A 19,190-nucleotide genomic window follows, 5' to 3' on the forward strand; every position below is an offset into this window, starting at 1 on the left:
CCCTGAATACCAAACACTGATGTATCTCAGTAGGAGCAAATGTGGTATCAGCGCATGCAGTAATTTTCTATTGCACTGGACTTGTTTTTAAAATGAACAAGTAAAGGTTTCTTCCATGCTAAAAAGAGAAGAAAAGAAACACACTGTTTTTAAAATGTACCGATCTTAGTGAAGGAAGTCTGCCTTGACATATACAATATAAAATAAAGTTTAACTGATGGCTGACTGATAGCATCATACCGACGGCTTTTTGGTAGTGCACTGAGAAGCCGATGATCTGGTCATTGTTGTGCTCCGGCCGCTCCCAGGACAGCAGCATGGTGGAGCTGGAGGTGGGCTGTGCGGAGACAATGTGGGGTGCGCTGGGCAGCCCCTCGCGCACAATCACCGACAGTTTGGCCGTGGCACAGGCCGTGCCGAGGCTGTTCTCTGCAATGCACTGGTAGTACCCGGCGTCATCCAGGCCAATCTGATTGATGAGCAGGATCCCCGGGCTCTGGGTCTTCACTCGTCCATTGGACTGGATGGGTTCCCCGTTCTTCAACCAGCGCAGGGTGGGAGGGGGCTCCCCGGAGCTGTTGCACACAAACCGTGCTGTGTTCCCACGGGACAGCGAGACTGTCTCCGGGGTTTGGAAGATCGTGGGTGGAGCTGGAGGGCAATACAGATTGAGTAACAGACAGGGCAGCGTTAGGTTAGGGCTGTTATTAGACAGCATTTCACACTAAGCTTGCAGCACATATATCTAAAAGGAAAAAACCAAGAAAGACAAACATAGGATTTCAATGCATTTACTATTACTTAGGAAAAGCACCAGTGACACATATTGAAAAGCATCTCATTTGTAGTTGAACCCTGTTCTGGTGATCACTTTCAAGGTTGGATGAGCTACGCACGGGATGGTTAAGCACAGAGTGGCATGATATGGTACAATAGAGGCACAGCTTACCCAGTATGCATGCTGCACCACTGGCACATAAAACATCAAAAACAAAATGCAAGCTTAGGTGTAGGAAAACTCCAGAAAGCGTAGCACGATAAGGGGCCTGGAGAGCCACACTCACCTAGTACTCGGAGCTCAGCAGCCGCTGTGACGAACTCTCGGGTCTTCGGCTTGTTGGCGCGACAGACATACACCCCTGCGTGGTGCGGCTGTGTGTCCGCAATCATTAGGTTGGTGGACAGTACCACTACATCTGTGGCGACCGGCTTCCCGTCTGCGGATTGAAGAACGCAGTAAGCCCTCAGTACTGAGGGGCACAGCTGCATCTAACAGCCTGGCGCGGGCTGACTAACTGCAAGGTTAGCTGCAGAGGGTCAGACGGAATACCTGTATCTGACCACCTGTACACCAAGACAGTCCGTGACATCATGTTCACGCTTCCTCCTGTGTGGTACAGACATGTAATTTGGGCTTGACCCACAGCTCAGCTGAGCTGATCCGGCGACCGGGAAATGCCTTACGAAACACCCTCTTCATGCCAAGATTAGAGTCAGATGGTAAGTAAAGGATAAGTGCCCCCATGAAACTGTCCCACCACAGAGGTACAGGTCTTTCTGGAAGAATTCTCTATTGGCATTTACTGTATGACAGCTATGTATCCAGGAACTTCTAGTATAATATAGAACTATTGTAGCAACAAGATACTGAAAGTGAATGTGTGCTCGTAAACCATTTCTGCCTAGTAAGATCTGCTTCGGCAGCTGCCTAGCTCATGGTCCAAGCCAATGGTACCCCTTTGCCCTGTCAAGTGAGAGTACACCTAGGGGAATGTCTGTCCCAGCGTTGGATCTCCATAAGTAAACCTACCCAGAAGCAGAATTTGATATTAAGAAACTGTGTCAGCAGCAATTGCATTCTGCCAGAAGTGAACCAGTACATAATAAATGTTACAGCACTTAAAATCTTAATACATTTAATGTGACATTACTAACCTAATAGGTTAGTTAACAGCACTGGTGCCACTGGAGCCTATGTGTATTCCAAGATTGGGACTGACAGAGCCAAGAGCTGATTCAGTCTGAAGGAGGACTGCAGGGGAATCCCACTGGCCAGCTTAAGGGGAAAAGAATGACAGTACGAGCTCTCAGCAAATCTAGGCTTGGCATCAGAGGCCACAGCCTCACCCTCTGGCACAGGCAAAGACACAAAGCAAAAGCCACCCACAGCCACATCTGGGTACCACGTGCCATCACACATCACGGGGGTGTCTAAAGTGAAGCCAAGTCACTGAGTACCTGCTAGTACAGCTGTGTGCCTCTCAGCAGTGGAAGGAGCCATGTGGGACTGAATGCTGCAAGAGGAGAGAGCTCTAGACATTGAGTTTCAAAACCCTAGTACTACTTAGAACCCTGGCCAGTGCTTGTTGCTTTCTGTGACATTACAGCTTAGAGGGTTCACCCATTCACCCTCACGTCCTGCCATGCAGAGAGCATGTGCTTGCCTCTTTCTTACCCTGCCGTATCCAGGAGACGTAGGGTGTGGGGTGAGCCTGGGCCATGCACTCCATGACGGTCATCTTGCCTACCACCACGGTGGTGTTCCTCGGAGGTGCCACAATCACCACCTCCTCCAGGCCAGCAGGGGGACCTGTGGGGACAGGTGGGGGGGTGGGGGGTGACAGGTGATGGGTCTGTCAAAAACAGCAGCAAGAAATTATTCTTCATTCCTGAAGTATGCCCATATGTACTGTATGTCCTCTAAATCATGTTCTTTCGTGTATTCCCGTGGTGCTGCATTAGACTTTTGAGCTGTTTACTTAAGCATATGTGTTAAAAGTGTATTATGAAATGGAAAAGCATATGGTATTGCCTGTTTTTCATGGTTTCAAAGAAAAAGGTGAATCAAGGGTCACTTAATGACCACTAGAGAGCAACAGGGAGCAGTTCTGTAGAGTTCAGTTTCACACCCCCCACACACACTGGAACTGTGGAGGAACTGCAGGAGAAAAACTGAACATTATGCACCTGGGTAGAGCAACATTCTTACTGTGCAAAATCAATGACTGTGCTGCATTCTCCTTTCATGGATTTTATTTGTTGAAATGATATAGCTCAATCCTAAATGCACCACTTTATCCAGGTCTAACAGCTTGGAAAATTCCAAGGATATACAATAAAAAAACAGTACAGTTTCTCATTTCGTACGCAAAGACACACCACACTTAAAAAACTCAGCAATCCATATCTCCAAAGGGCGCTCAAAGATCCCGTTAAAACTTGTCTGCATTGTTGCCAAGCTGCATGCGTGTGATTTAGAACATGGCCACAGCAAGACAAGGTTTTTCCTCAGCTTTCAGTAAGGAACCACAGTTTATGTTCTCCAACACCAGACACCAGTGACTAAGAGAGGGAGGGAGATGGACAGAGCCAAAGAGGAGAGTCTTCCCCAACACGCTGTGCTCTCACACAAAACACAAAAGCAACTTTGCTGCTAAATACTTTGCTCAGCTGAAATTCTCTTGGTTTCGCCTAATCGTGTAAAAAGTTTCCTATTGATCCACTATAAGAGTAAGGCGTTCCCTGACAGAAAGCAGGAGACTTGGCACAGAAGCACAGATATGAAACAAGAACACGATCATCTCAACATTTAAGAAGAAAAACACTTTCAATACTGGAAAGGAACATGAATAATTTCTTAACTTATAATATGCTTAATATAAATCAAAACTTGTTTTTTTTTATCAGCCTAAATGAATCCCACCAGTGCTGTTTAAAAATAATATTAAAAAACGATGAGCACACTGCTGGGAAATAAGCACATAAATGAATAATTAAGATTACAATGCCTCTCAATTATAGATGCACCCAGGGCTACAGCTTAAATGGGTCAGACTCCTCTGTGACGTCAGCAGCCTGCCTGTGGTACAGCAGCCTGCCTGTGTGTGACCTTGTGCTCTGTTCTAACAGCTGCCACTCAGTGAGGCTACATCTGCAGGGCTTTGTGGCTGAGCTGCAACTCCAGACACTGAACAAACAGACAGATAACAAATGCTGTCCATCGCTCTGCGGCAGGGCTGTCCAATCACAGCCCAGGAACGCTTGCCCACCCCATGTCTAAAACCTCTGCAACAGGGGCTGGCTGAAGGCTTCATGGGAAGAGCTGGAAAAGAGGGCAGGACCAGAAGGCACAGCTGTGTCCTGCCTTCCATTAGAGGATCAATGCTTGTGACAAAAATTCTGAAGATCTGGGATACAATCTGATTACTTTCTTGCAAAGATAAGTTTGCAAAAACTAAGTTAAAAAAGTGCATATTTTCTCTTCTCCCACACTCACACCGTCACTTGCAAGAGGCGCAACTTTTTAACTTCTCTAAAAAAAAGTAAGAACAATTCAGGTTTAAAGTTCACTCGCTTTTATCATTTGGCTTTCTTTATTAAGGTAATTTGATTTTTGAAGCCAAAAATGTTTCTGCAAAGAGTTTAAGGAATTAAGACACTGCTTCCGTAACAAACTAAGTTACAAGTATAAGGCATTCTAGGATCTAGTACCTGCTGTCAAAGGAGAATTTAAGCAACTGTAAAACTCAAACCTTAGCTGTCACCTGATAGCCTTACTGACTGAGTGTCAGTTATGGAGGGACTGATTTCTATCATTTGTGTGGTTAACTGAACCTTCTCAAAACTAACAAATTCATTCCAGGTTGATAGAAAAAAGGAAGAGGGGGCTGTACAGATTGTGAAAGAAGGAGACTGAGAGGGGCTGTAATTAATACAGAGTGAAGAGTGTGACGTGGGTACAGATTGATAGTGTTAAATGGATGAAATATTTGTGTATTGATTTTCTGTATAAACACCCACTAGTTAAGACCTTCAGCTGGAACAATGCCTCCCCTTGTTCTCCTGCAGCATTCTGGAATGTTAAATTAGCTCCTGTGAGTAAAATTAATGGAAAAAGACATATTTACAAGGTAGACCCAGTGAGAGAGAAAATGAACAAAAAAAAATCAATGTCTTTTTTAAAAAACAATTTTGTCCATTAAACAAATGTTTTTTTAAAAGGGTATTTGATTTTTAACATGTAATTGTATTTGATTTCTTTTCTCCAGGAGAAAAAACTGTTGACTGCGTTCAGAAACATGGTACTTCAGCTCAGCAACTGAGTCTTCTTTCTAGCCAATTCCAGATGTGCACCATAGGTGACCTCCTGAATGTTTACTTCAGGAGTCTATATCTGCATTACTGTGATTTTTCATCCCCTGTACTTGTGTGCTATCAGCAGATTTACACACCTCAGTCCTCTAGACCATTCATTCCATGAAAAAATAACATGATCAAAAAACAAACCAAGGAGCATGAAGGTTACAAACAACAGGAGGCAATTTGACTTGTCTGGGTGGATTGGTTGCCCAGTAGCTTATTGATCCAAAAATCTAATCAGGTCTTTCTTGAAGGGTCCCAGGGAGCCAGCTTCACAAACACAGCTAGGGTTCTTTAGCACAGACCCTGAGTTAATACCCAATACTGCTAAAGCAGATATCTTCCAAGAACATTGTAAACTGATCTGATACAATATTTTTAGAGACTTAACAGATTTTTAAAAAATAAATTTATCAGAGAACAATCTTTGATAGTCATGAGATGATAAAAATAAATCAGAGCCACAGAACGTCAAAAACGTAGTACTTATATTGTGTTGTAATCAGTGCTAACTCCCCCACCTCCTCAATACAGTGGATACCAAACACTAGGGATGAGGAAAACAGTCCCTTTGAATTTGTCATAAACATCAGCCATATCTGTGGGCCCGGTCCTGAACTGGTCTTGTCACGATTCAGTCTCTATTCCAAGAAGGTCAGAGGAAAGGAAAGAGGCCAGACTGGAGCATGCATCACACAGAAGCAGTTATTTCACATCTCCTCCACCTACGTTTCTTTTCATAAGTGATCTTTATTAGGGGATCAAAGGATTTTGAGTACAAATGCCAAGCTTCTACTTTAAGGACATGAAATGGCACTATAAAACCTGAAACTAATGAATTAGAATACCCTGCCAAGAGCTCTCATTTACTGTTTTGCCTGCAACTGAAATGGCACCACGTGCACAGAACTCTACTACACCCCCTACAAGCCCCTGCGTGCTGAAAGTGATGCCCCTCGGATAATGTGAAATGCCAGGTTGGGATCATTTATTACCATTATAAACCATGGAAACCCAATACAGCTCTAGGCACAACTGAGAAATCCTTAATCTGATCTCACTCAAGAAGCAAATTAAATCAGGCTGCCTGTTGGACACCATTACTGCCCTATAATGAATACACCCTCTTCTGAGGATCTGGCTTTCCTGCCTATTACTGTATCTGCACCCAGGGAAGGTACCCATTAAATCTGAATTCCCACACACTTCATTTGCAGAGATTGGGAGGTGACGGGTAATGCAGAAACAGGACTAAAGAGAGGAATGGATTGATCTCTTCCTTAATTCAAGTTATCGATCTACAGAGTGATCCTCAACACAGGAGCCAGCATCTTGGGAATCTTTTAACAGATAACCGATGGATGATGATTCCCGTCTAAATATTATATCCTACAGAAAAATGTCTCACACTAAAAGAAGTGCATCACTCTACCTATTGGTGTTGATTCGTGGTAAGCAAACAAACTGCCATTTTCTTCTTTATAAGTTATATTTATAATTACAATTACTGGAGCATGGTTGCAACTACAGTTGTAAATGAACAGACTGTCTATGTAACTATAATTCTAATTCAAACTAACCGTGCAGCTGTATTGCATTTTAATTTTTAGTTGAAAGTTGTGGGGTTAAATCCCAAGTGAGATACTGCTTTGGTACCCTTGAGCAAGGTACTTCACCCTGATTACTCCAGAGAAATGCCCAGCTGCATAAACACAAGTAGAACTGCTGAGACACCTTCTGGTTCTAGGTGCGAGGCTCAGTCATTCAGACATGCCTACCTGGAACAATGGTAAGAGTGGCATCCTGGCTGTAGCGTTTCCTGGCCGAGTTTGTTGCCACACAGCGATAGACCCCTGCGTCCTCCTCCTGGACACCAACGACCTGCAACACGCCGTTCGGGAGAGAGATGAACCTGTGAGGCGACAGGGAACACAGATAAACATGCAGCCCTGGCCAGCCTCTCCACTGCACACAGCAGGGACCGGGTGCAAAGCATAGCTGGGCTAATGTATTTCAGCCACAGTCCTTCTGCTGGTAGGAGCACTCAGATCAAGGAACTTCATGCCAATGCTTTAGTTTACATAGTAGAATAAATAGGTACCATGCTGCCTTGCAGAGTGCAACCCTGTGATGGAGTTGAGCCTCATCCAGGGGTGCAGGCATGTGCTCTCAGTCCGCTTAGTGCTACAGCATCAGGAGAACTCTGGCCTGATCAGTCACGAAGCTCAAGACATTTACTTTTTACTGTTCTACCAAAAGAAACCATAACTAACATAACTAGTCTGTCCACATGCCAGTCTCAAATCAGCACACGTTCGACAGTTTCTCTTCAGATCACTGATTATCACCTCCACCAACTGTTTTAAATGAACAGCAGTGACTTGGAAATGCAAATGCATAATTTTCATTTTCAGGCAGGCCTGGAAACTACTTTCACCTCCAGCTTTTTGATAAGTGTGTAAAACATCTCTAATTGCTGGGGTGGAAGCTCCCATGAGAAGGAAAAAATCAGCCACAATCACCTCTCCAAGCTTTCTGTTGTTGTTCTCATCAGCCTCCCACCTCCACTTCATCAGCACGCCGGCTGGAGCAGAAATTCAGTCCGTTATCCAGGTCTAAATATAAAGCACTCTGCTCCCACCAGCCCTGACACTCTGAAACAGTGCTACACCTTCAAGATCAATGAATTCAGGTAGTATATGTTATGACAAAATACATTTATTCCATACAGTTAGTCTGGGCAGGTTTCAGAAAACACCAACTGCATGAACTTCTACATTTCTGAAACACATGTTCCTACACGTCTTTAAAATTGTCTGTCAATGATCCTACGTCACTAGCTCAGACAAGCTCATGAAGAATGACTTTTGACTTGACTTTCGCAAGAAGCTCCGTTCCAACCACAGCATGGATCCCACTGGTCTTTTTTACCCCTGCAGAGAGACCTTTTCTTTCCAGCTTTGTCTTTGTCTCCCCAGCCCTTCACACCATGGAGAGGCTGGAGTCCTCTACAAATGGCTTTGCAGATGAAGGCTGATTGTGCAAATAGAGCACACTTTACTTTCATCTAAAATCATTACACTTTCTTTCGTTGAGCTCAGAGGTGACGTTATTGTTCTGTTGATACCCATCTCCTCAGCTTATCACTGCAGCCCTCAGGGCAGCATGTCCACCTTCCTCCAGCCTGCATGCTTTCTAGGCTGTGGTATACACAAGTACCCACTGCAGCTACACAACTACCCATAAAGTCTCAGGCTCCAGCTGCACAGGGAGACCCAACCCCAGTAGTGCTCTGACAGTTTTGCACTCTTGTTAATGGAATGCGAGTCACAGCTGGCTAATGAGATAGCCTAGACCAGACCTAATGTCCAGAATACAGGATTCATTCTCAGTGTAACACTCCATAAACAACTCTGTAAAGTTGCCGTGAAACCGTGGTTCCTTCTGCACAAATCAAATTATCCCTGCCTGGCTTGTTTCCAGGTGTGACACTTGCCCTAGTTTATTTCCTGACCCCTGCCCGCAGGAGAGCCTGCCCATTCCTCCCACTGACATTCGTGCGCGGCTTCGGGGACACAGAGGGAACAAACAAACACCACATTCCTCTCAATCTGGGTCGCGTGGAACCAGGCATTACACGGTTGCACAACAGCAGCAGCAGCAGGTCAGAGCGTCATCAATTCATTTAGCGAGAGTCGTCAATATTTATCAGTTCTGTTTCCCCACAAGCACAGAGATGCGTAAGAGATCAGGTTCCCTTTGTACTGAGAATTCCACTGTTTTGCACCATCCGTATATTCTTGCTTGTAACCAGAAGTACACAATAAAATCTTGTAGTGAATGCTGACCCCCCCCCATTACAAATAATAGCCCAGAGCCGGCATATCGCAGGATCACACGTGCATTAAGATGGTCTGGCACTGTTGGCTTGTAGAACGCCTCTGGAGTCCTTTGATGTTGTTCCCTTTTGTTCTTGTTCAGTCCCAAAAATAACAGTTCATTATAGAGCTATTAGTAAGCGAAAGAGCGTTCAGTTCTCTTCAGTCCTTCAGTACTCCACTAGAAGAGCTTGAACAGTCCAATTTCCTCCATTTCTCTTCCTCGCAAAATATCTTCATTTTCATTCACTGGAACGCTAGTACATTCAACTGGGCTCGCCCATCCCCGGCCAGTCTTCCCACCACTGGAAGACACATGTTCCAGGACTGATGCGTCCTATGTGGTTTAGCCTTTTACAGCCAGCTTTCCTACTTTAAACAACACTATACAAGTCTAAAGAGACTCTGGAGTATTAACACTATAACCAGGAATATGTACGAAGGAAAAATGCTAAAATTCACCCTGGATTTACTTTCATAATTAAATCCAATCTCTTAAAAAACTCTGTGCAAGATTTTCATTATCTCTTAAATCCTTCAAACTATCCCTGGTATTAAGACTGCAGGCTGGTCCACTGATGACAAAGCACATGAGTAAAATATCTGTTCCTGCACTACCTTAACTACTACTCACTCTCAATAAATGGTAGGAGCTTAAATACAGACCCAGCTCTATGTACCTGACTGCTGTTATATCCTAATTACTGCTCCTGTGGAATGTTCCATTACCCTAAGGGCAAATCAAATGAACTCATTCCACAGGAGGCAAAGTAGGCCAAGTAAGGCAGGTGTGTCCAGTTTAAATCCAGCAGGAGAAAGCTTCAACCAAGCCTCAACTTGGCACCATCACGAATCTCCGAAAGGTATCTTCAGTGGTGTGGACCTTCACAACTAACAAATGGAAAATGACAAAAATACTGTGATGAATGTATCCTCATACCACTGCAATCCACAGCCTGAGATGGTGCCATGTCTTGTTGCAAACATGTTCCAGTGATATGGTGACTAAAGCAATATAAAGAACCTGGAGAAGAGCAAACAGCACTGAGCTGTAATTGTACTCCAATGAGATGGACACATAAAAAATAACCACATAAACATACCCAATATTCACTTTGAGAAACAAATGATTAATTTACTAAAAGAACAGGTTCAAACATTCAGAAACTCACACATACAGTACAGTACCTTAGTTATGTATCATGCACATATGTGACACCCCAGCAGAGGGCTCTGACCAGAACCAGCGCAACCCAGCTGGAACGCCTGACTTAGTCAGCTGGCGACACAGCTCCCTGGGGCACCCTGGGCCACTTAGGGACAGGGTTAGAAAACAGAACCCCTGGAATACCTGGCCAGTGACCATGGTCTCTAAACGTGAAACACTTTGAAACTTCACAGTAGATATTTATAGTATGCCGGTGTTTTATTAGCTACTTGCTGTGTCAGTTTTGAAGGCTGCGTGTGTGTGGCACTCACATGTATCACCACCCTGCACGGCCCTGTAGTTAGAGGAGGAAGCAAAAACCTCAACGCAGCCTTCCACTTCTACTCCACATCTTTTCTTCCACTGCAATCATCTGTGGAAGCAGGGCTAAAGAAGTAGCTGCAGAAGAGGCTGGCTGGCAGTTCTGCAGTGGTACAGTATGGCTTAGAAGATCTATACTTGATTTCCATGCTCCTATACAGTCCTAGAAGCCTAACTCTGTCAGTGCACACGAGACTTTCCCTGCTTTCATCTCATCTCCTATCACTAGCACTTTCAACTTTCTCTCGCCTTTCTAACCCTGCTCCAACTTTTCTCTTTCCCTTTCTCTCCTCACTTCTTTCTCATCACGCTCTCCCCAGTTCCTGTAATCTCACTCCTCTTTATCCCTCTCCCTCCTCTCTTGCACACTTACTTCAGCTCTCCACCCACCAAGTACTAGGTACTGTGCTGTGTTCCTGACACAAGCTGAGGCTCAGAACAATCATGTTACTCCTACAGGCTCCTGTAGTTACTGTATACCACATCACTCATTTGCTGGATTTTATGCAGTTGTATGGGTGAGAGCTTCATGGTTTAAAAGTCCCTTCAGATGAAAGGCACTCTCCTGTATTCTCACATTTCCCATTGATTCCAAGTCTTGAAAAGGTCTGCAGACCCATTTAAGTCAGATACACTAATGCTGGAGGCTGAGGTGAACAATGGCAGTAAATCGCATGCAAACACCACAGATTATCTGGAGAAGAACATGTTCCCCCTTAAGCAACGCAGCCCCATCCTGTCGGTTTTGCAATCTCCATGCAGAAGTGTTTCAGCACAATAAAATCAGCTTGTGGACCTCAGGGCCTTTAGTCAACATCTGCAGCTTGTTTAATCGTGAGGAAAAACCAAGGAAAAGAAATATGAAAAGATGTTTTTTACGGTGCAATCTGTTATGTACTCCTCCTGGGGGAGAAGATGAAAGTGAAGAGAGAGGGAAATGAGCTGTGGCTCAGGGCGGTAGGGATGGATAGGATCGACAGCAGTACAGTGTGAAAACTGCAGCCAGGTGAGCCCAAGAGACGGGTAAGTTTATAGGACCCAGAGAGCAACATGGAGACTGCCGTCACCAGTGTGACATGGGTGTTGGGACAAGGGAGGCTATGCTGAAGAAGGAGCTGTCCCTCAGAGGAGTCATTAAAGAGCCTGCTTGATCTTTAAAGATCCCATTGCACTTTTTGAAAGATTAGAGGTGTCATTCTAATGTCCTTGCTGAATTCCTCTCTGGGATCATTCCACATCTCACCCAGGTGCACTGCAGTGGTGGATAAATCTGACAATATGGAAGGCACTTTATGATAAGAAGCTCGATATAAATGCAACTATTAACTGGAAATATTTTTCTCAGAATGCACTGTTATCTTTTCCATTGACTAAATGTTCACGTTTTCTACACAGTGCAACTGGGATTGTGCACGTTTAACCCTTCTTAGCAGCTAATCATAAAACCTGCAACAATTTGAAGAGCACCTGCAGTGCTCATTAGGTGGTTTCTGAAGCAAAAATAAAACCTCCAAAAATAAAATCTCCAATGCCCTCAGGATCCTAGGTTTAAAAATTCAGATTCTGGGAGACTGCACACCTCAGGCACATAGCACTCCCTTCAGACAACACTCTGGACCCTGGGAGACCCATCCTAGTGCTCTTGACACCGAAAGCCAACTGTTTCCATACAAAATAAAGTCGGCATTTCTTACATCAACTATGCGATTGGGACGGCATGGTTTTCATGATGAAAAGTTGATTAAATTTAAGGTGAAACTTTTTAGTCTGGTTTTCTGTTTCTCCTATAAGAACAGATGAGGACAGGTCTCACTTTCTTTTCCAGGTGTCTTCATTTTCCCTGTCTGTTCTGTACAGAGTCAAGTACCTCTTCACAAAGTGCTGCGCTTGCCACTGCAGGGGGCTGCACTCTCTGACCCTGACCTTTAGACCTAAGGGAGAGAGGAACCCAGCAGCTTCGCTCTTATCTCTGAAGCGTAGCAAGCTGGGACAGATTACAACACCGGGCTCAGCATGACGTGACCCACAGGCTCTGCTCCAGCCCAGGGCCCGAGACACAGGCTCTCTTCCCGGCTGGATGAACCACTTCCTCACGCAGCTGGGTCAATCTACATAGCACAACAGGGTTCCCTTGGGTCTAAGTGAGAGAGAACCAAAGGACAGTGACCTGTTCAAACACAGGGCTGAATCAGCTATGATATGCAGCGGTTCTAAATGAAGGAACTCATTCTGATTTGCAACCGATTCATGTTCACTTTGTTTTTCAGCCCATAAGAGGTACTCTGGCTGGCATCTTCTTGTAACTCTTACTTGTCTCCATGCATATCCCTGTACAGGAACTGACACTTGGTTTATCAACCACCTTCTGGTACAGATTACATAGAGCACTTTTACTGCACTCATTTATTACATGCAAAGGCTTATAAAACACGATATCACACAAGGCAATGTGTCGATTTTATGGTGCTGTGGGAAACCCAGCCAAATTTAACACCTGGCAGTGATCCATTGTTAGTAGAAAAGTGCCAAGAACAATATTGAGATCTTATGTAATAACTGTAAGCAAAACGACACATCTAGCATGGAGAGGCAGGAATCTGAACCTCTGATGACTTCAAGATCTTTGCTACATGTGTTCAGTTCACAATGACTGGACGTTCTCAAAATGGAAGTGACATACTTTGTACCTTTAATTAATTATAACGTGCAGCAATATACTCTCTCCGTTCTGCACGATTCTACCAGATGGAGAAAGAAAACCGCAACAGCTCAGACGCAACGCACTGAGCCTGTCCAGGAGAACACACAGCACTGGCTGCCCAGGCAGGCCAATCAGGAATTCTGACTTGATGCATTCAAGGCCTCGGTATATGCAGAGTGCTGGCATAGCACCATTATTTTGCAGCTTATTACTCCAGGACAATTTATCAAAATAATGTTTATGGTTATAAGTTCAATATATTGAAAGAAGACATTGATGGACTCAATTCCAAGTACAGCTAAGCCCTTGGTTATATTTATTGAATCAGCATGGTATTACATTTACAAAAGCATATTAATCAAATTCTGCATTTTAAAGAGTTTTTAGTTATGCTGAATAAAAAAGATTAATGTTTTTTCAAATACTCACTAATTTTTTTGGGATTTGTTGTAATAAATCTAAAAAATTCTACTGATTTAATTGGCCTGTTTTTTCGCTAAACCCAGCAGACAGTTCATGGATATTTCTCAAACATAGACGGTCTACCATAGCTTAGTAAGACGTAAGACTTATTAAATCACATACATTATAGATTTGTTAAAGAAGAGCTATATCATATCAAGTGGTATATAACGTGTCTTTGATATGAAATATATATCATGTCTTTAACACCAAGAGGTTTCCAATTTGTATTCATGCAACACTGACCTAGGGTGGGAAGGCAAGGGGCCCTGGTCTTTCTCCCAGGTGATGAGGGGTGCTGGTAGTCCATCCACATGGCACTCGAACCGCACAGCACCCCCCACGGGCACAAGCTGAGGCTCTGGGTGCTGCAGGAACCGGGATAGACCTGGGAAGAGGAGACTCTGTGAGAAACGAGGCACCAACCTATGCAAATCACAATCATACACAAGTCCAATCAAGCCTCAGCTTAGTGTGGTGAAACATAGTGGTCACTGTTTCCCCTAGAGGTTGATATATGACTAAGGATGTCCCTAATCGCTGACTGGTTGGAGCGCACTGTTCGTGAAGGCCCTTCCGGCTGAAGCAGCTGTGCCATGGCTGGTCTAAAATGCTCCTTCTCCCCTTCACTGAGCCTTGCACTGCATCCTAGCACAGACTCAGTACCCTCTCCAGACACCACAGTGCTCTCTGAGCTGCACTTACTGTGGCACAACCAGTGTACATTGGCCCTTCTTTCACCACATTCTTACAGCCTGTTCCTTTTAGCTCCCTTAAAACCAGACCTCTGTCCTCATTCCTAAATCATCACTGAAGCCCTCTCCATCGCTGAACTGAAATTAGGTACTGTCGTTGAAAACTAGTGTGCCACTTTAAGTCTGTGACATACCCTTTGGGGATTTTAGAAATAGGGTCTTTTTCAGCCCTGTCCAGAATATGAATTCCCAAGTGGTGCACATGTGCTGTAATCTTTTTACTTTTTAAATCAGTGTTTCCGCTGGTCATTGGCTTGCTCCTGTGAAGGCAATTCACCAATGACGTTCTACAGCACCAGTGAGACAGGCTGCAGAGTGCCAGCGCACAGCACGCTAACCCGTGTCTTCTCCTTACCGCTCTCCACTGTTTTCACTTCATTGTCATGAAGTCTCAGTTTCAAAACTGGGAAAAGGAAGCACTTCCTGACCCAAAGGGTCGTGGCAGCATGAACGAGCTAGCCAGTCATTTGTTGAGGCTGATATCCTAACTTCTTTCAAGGAATGGCTGGGTGAAATCGTATCCTAATTAACATCCAAGAAGGCTTGATGGGCTGAATGTCTTCTTCTCGTTTGTAAGCTCATGCTGTGCTCAGATCTTTGTACCCAACAAGACTGCATATGAGCTAAAGAAGATGGCAGGACTATTGCCAGTTTAACCATATGCCTGCTTTAATATCTTAGAATCCTCTCCCTGAGGGGCAAGGCATGGGAAAAAAGCCTTTATATTTTATAAGAGATTACCATACTCGGTACAAGTGTGCAACTGTCAGGATTAAATTTGAATATATTCCGTTGTGCGCCGGGTTATGTGCTATTCCATATAGGTGCATGTACTGCAGCTCTGTGAAGTGCTTCATGAGAAATGTCAATAAACCATATCCTCATATTGCCAGTGAAGTTCCAAATTGCACTTGAAAAGCACATTTCACTGTAAAAGTCTGAAAAATGGTTCCATTAGAACAGTACTCCATTCATGAGCTGGAGAATCTATTCAACAATACTTTGAATCTGTTACAGGTCATAAGTTAAAACAGACTGTTTCTGATCTGATAGAAAACAGCCCACAGGAGATTAGGGTTGTTGTGGAGCAATTTAACCTTGCCCATGTGGATATGTTACTTATAATGTGGTTTGGTCTATTTTTCAATAATTGCTTTGTGTATGTCTTTGACCACACACATACAGAGGGCAACAGCCATGAAGTCTTAATTTATAAAATTATCCATGATGAAAAATAAGAGTTGAGGAAGAAAGAAATCCAGTAAATCCAGTAGCTCTCCAGGCCCAGGAGGGAGCAGCATAGTTTCTGCTGATGATAACCTACTAAGAGACAGGCGGACGTTACATCTTTTCATTGATTTGTTGTGGTAGGGTGGTGAAGAGCAATTTTTTTAAGAATAAGAACCAGTGGATGTTAAATGTGAGTTATTCTCACCATAAACACCACTCAACTATCATTGGACTCTACCTCCTTAAAATCACCTTGTCCTGCTAATGCTACTGAACAGGCTCCTTCACAAAGAGTTCCACTTATACCACTTATTGTGCAGAGAAGGGCTCGACCTTCCATGCAGCCTCTTACAACCAGTAGCTCAAACAGGCTCCTTGATCAGATGACTGCGGAGTCAAAAAGATGTGCAGTCTCTATGTTAACCAGACACTCAATGAGTTGTTTCCTCAGTCTTCTGCTCACAACTCGCCTAACCAACCTTGTAAAAATGATTCAGAAGTTGCTGTCTTGATGTCTACTCTGACCCCTCTTTTTAAAGCAAGGTCCATATTATTAAAACAATGTCGAGATAGATATACTTCAGGAAAACAGTTACACAACATTTCATCATGTACAAATGCCAGCAAACGGCTTATTTAGTTAACAATATATGCCAGCCAATCAAACAGTATCAGCACCTAACCCGAGATGAAAGACGCTGAAAAGGTGGGAAGTAGCGCTTGATCTGAATTCCACCCTGATCTGAATTTCTGCTGCCCAGCCCTAACCTATACTTCTAGTAAGACCACTTTCAGTGGAGGCTGTGATGAGGGTAATGGAGTGGGGGATTTCACTTCATGTTCCACTGGTTCCACCTGTTTCTATCGCACTGAGATCAGAATAATCTGGCCAGGAAAGGTAATGTGAATGAGTTTCCCTGCCACTTGGAGAGTCTATTCATTTTATTCAAGGATTCCTAATATTTTGGCCACTGCCCCTTTCAGCTTTAACTCAACTCATTTTCTGAACTCTATCCAATTGACTAAACCTAAGAAAGTAAAAATTCCAAGCCAGCTTCAGGTTTCTAATCCAGCACAGTGGAACCATCAGCGACGCCTCTGCTCAGCTGTGAAAGACAGACCCTTGAATTCATGTTTTCATTTTGTTTATTTAAATCATCTTATCTGAATTTAATGGCTCGTTTCTGGCATCCGTGTGCTTATACAGAATCAATAAAACTGATTTATTGCTACTCAATTAAAATAAAAATCCCTGAGGGACTGTTTCTAATCCTGCAAGGGCTGCTGTATCAAGTGGCAACGCAAGCCTGAAATGAACATTACCATGTGGAAGGGCAGATGAGGCGTACTCTGAGGCATGTACTGTAGCAGGGAGCTGCCCTGAGGCGGGCAGAGACTCCAGCTTGTCAAAATTTAACAGGGATACGCTGGCAAGACACACCTAGATAAAATGTCAATTCTGTAACTGTTACCTGATACATCTCTCCCCTTTCACCTCTCCTCCAGCTCTTCTCTTACCAGATTACAGCACCAGCTTTGATCCACAGAGCCTAACCCTCTCCCATCCCCACGCACCCTGAACCCCCCTTGATCGCCCGCCACCCACTGGCCTCCTGCCACCCTGCCTCGTACCTTCACATGAGCACATGCGGTGCACCCAGTGTCAGGCATTCCTGTTCCAAAAAATTAAAGATACATTTTTCCAATTGAATTCTTCTTTCAAATAATGAAAAACGCTCAATGTCAATCGCAGCTGTAGCTCTGCCTTCAGATACTGCTAATTACTTGGGATGCTGCAGATGGTGGTGTGTGAATTGTTAGGATCTAAAGCAAATAACCCAAAATGAAAACATAAATATGACACATTACTGGTTGGTTGTTTGTGTAAAAGATATGCAAGGAAGTTTAATCTCATCATATAATGCAATATTAATGTTTATATGTGGATTAATAGAAAGCAAAATATTAAATTCTGATTATGCATTATTTTGTGAGATCTTTACGTTATCCATCAGCAGGACAAAAAAAACGCGTGCCATATAGTGCAGAAATTCTGAATAACTATGTAGTACATTGTCAGAAACAGGCTGTTACTTGTAGAAAAAACATATTTTCTAATGCAAACATACCTAACCTACCAAGCAAGCACTGAGCACTGATTTTTGAAAGTTTAGAAAGTCCTTTCTAAAAATATTTTTCTGAATATAACAATGGTAATAGAAACACAATGAATAATGAAAGCATTGCCTTAAAGCATTCAAAGTTACACACTGGTTCAACAATCCAGTTCATCTTCTGTTTGACACAAACTCGCCTTCCTGCTTTCTGAAACACAAACACACCAAGTGTGTTGACTCTTACACAAGTGTCATGGAATCATTTACTGATCAAGGAGTCAGGACTTTGGTTTAATGGCTTATCTCTTCAGATGAAGCATTATGGTGACATTCCACACCTCCAAATCTTTTAAGCTTTTAAATACATCCATTAAGTTTTTTAACTCAAAAGTTTGACATAATTTATAACCCTAACCCTACCTCAACTCTCCTCATTACTTTTCATGTCATTCTTGTCCCTCCTAACCTCCACTGGCTCTGCAGATTAACTCCCTCACTCTTCAGTTAGGTGGACCACATTAAAAATACAAGTTTGTTTGATCTTGCTTAGCTGTCACCTAAATTGCCTTTCATGCATAATCCAGAAAAAATAAACTTAACAAAACCATAAAGTTAATCAATAAAACATCAAGCATGGAAAGGCAATAGAAAGAGATAGAGAAAATATTATAGTAAAATAGAGAAAGACATGGCACCAACAGGAACATCATTTTAGGAATTCTGGGAGTGTGATTTCATTCATTGAAAGCAATTTAAGGGCTTCTGACTGATATGATTCTCCTTCCTTTTTAGTAGTCTTTATAATTCTCCTCCCACACATCTATTCAGGCTTGCAGTACACCTGCAGCCACACTCCTTCACTGCAGAGAAACAATCACAGCAATCACCGCCCAGCTAAGGACACGGGACATGGTCTTGCTAGGTAAAGCATTCAGACAAGTGTGACAATGCCAGGTCAGAAGTATTACTCTGTCCTTTCATCTTAATTGCTTGCTGCCACAATAGACTGGTTTATTTTAAGTCAGCTACATGGCAGGGTCGTGCCTATGCGACTGAAGTACAGCTCTGGAGACAATGTTATTCTGCAATTCCAGCAGCCAGTGCAGTGCGTCACTTAGTAGTTGAACAACACCAATGAGCTGTAGCCCAGACAGGGCCTTCTGAATAAAAAAGGGCAATGTGAAGTAGCACTGATCCTGGAGTAAAGGATAGGTCCAACAGCCTAGGGACAGATGATTCTTCCAGCTCAGTAAGATGGACTGATACTTAACAGATGTTTCTCTTTTTAAAAAAGGTAATTAAATGCTCATTTTAAATTACTGAATTCAATCATACAAGCAAGCAACTGGACTAGAGAGCACAGGTTCCGAAACTTCTGAA

At 43.4% G+C, this 19,190-nt stretch overlaps 1 protein-coding gene across 2 annotated transcripts in view; it reads right to left on the reverse strand.

The window, feature by feature from the left end:
- The window catches only part of igdcc4 (immunoglobulin superfamily, DCC subclass, member 4), a 65,622-nt gene that overhangs the window by 22,453 nt on the left and 23,979 nt on the right, over positions 1-19,190 (reverse strand). For both annotated transcript variants that reach the window (XM_088641038.1, XM_088641039.1), the window contains exons 3-7: positions 13,955-14,096; positions 6,918-7,051; positions 2,456-2,590; positions 1,065-1,217; positions 241-651 (exon numbers count right to left, since the gene is read on the reverse strand). In XM_088641038.1, the coding sequence (XP_088497164.1) occupies positions 241-651; positions 1,065-1,217; positions 2,456-2,590; positions 6,918-7,051; positions 13,955-14,096 (975 nt within the window). The remainder of the gene's footprint in view (positions 1-240; positions 652-1,064; positions 1,218-2,455; positions 2,591-6,917; positions 7,052-13,954; positions 14,097-19,190) is intronic.

The sequence above is a fragment of the Lepisosteus platostomus genome, chromosome 7 (assembly GCF_059453375.1).
Source record: "Lepisosteus platostomus isolate fLepPlt1 chromosome 7, fLepPlt1.hap1, whole genome shotgun sequence".
In the NCBI taxonomy this organism is placed as follows: domain Eukaryota; kingdom Metazoa; phylum Chordata; class Actinopteri; order Semionotiformes; family Lepisosteidae; genus Lepisosteus; species Lepisosteus platostomus.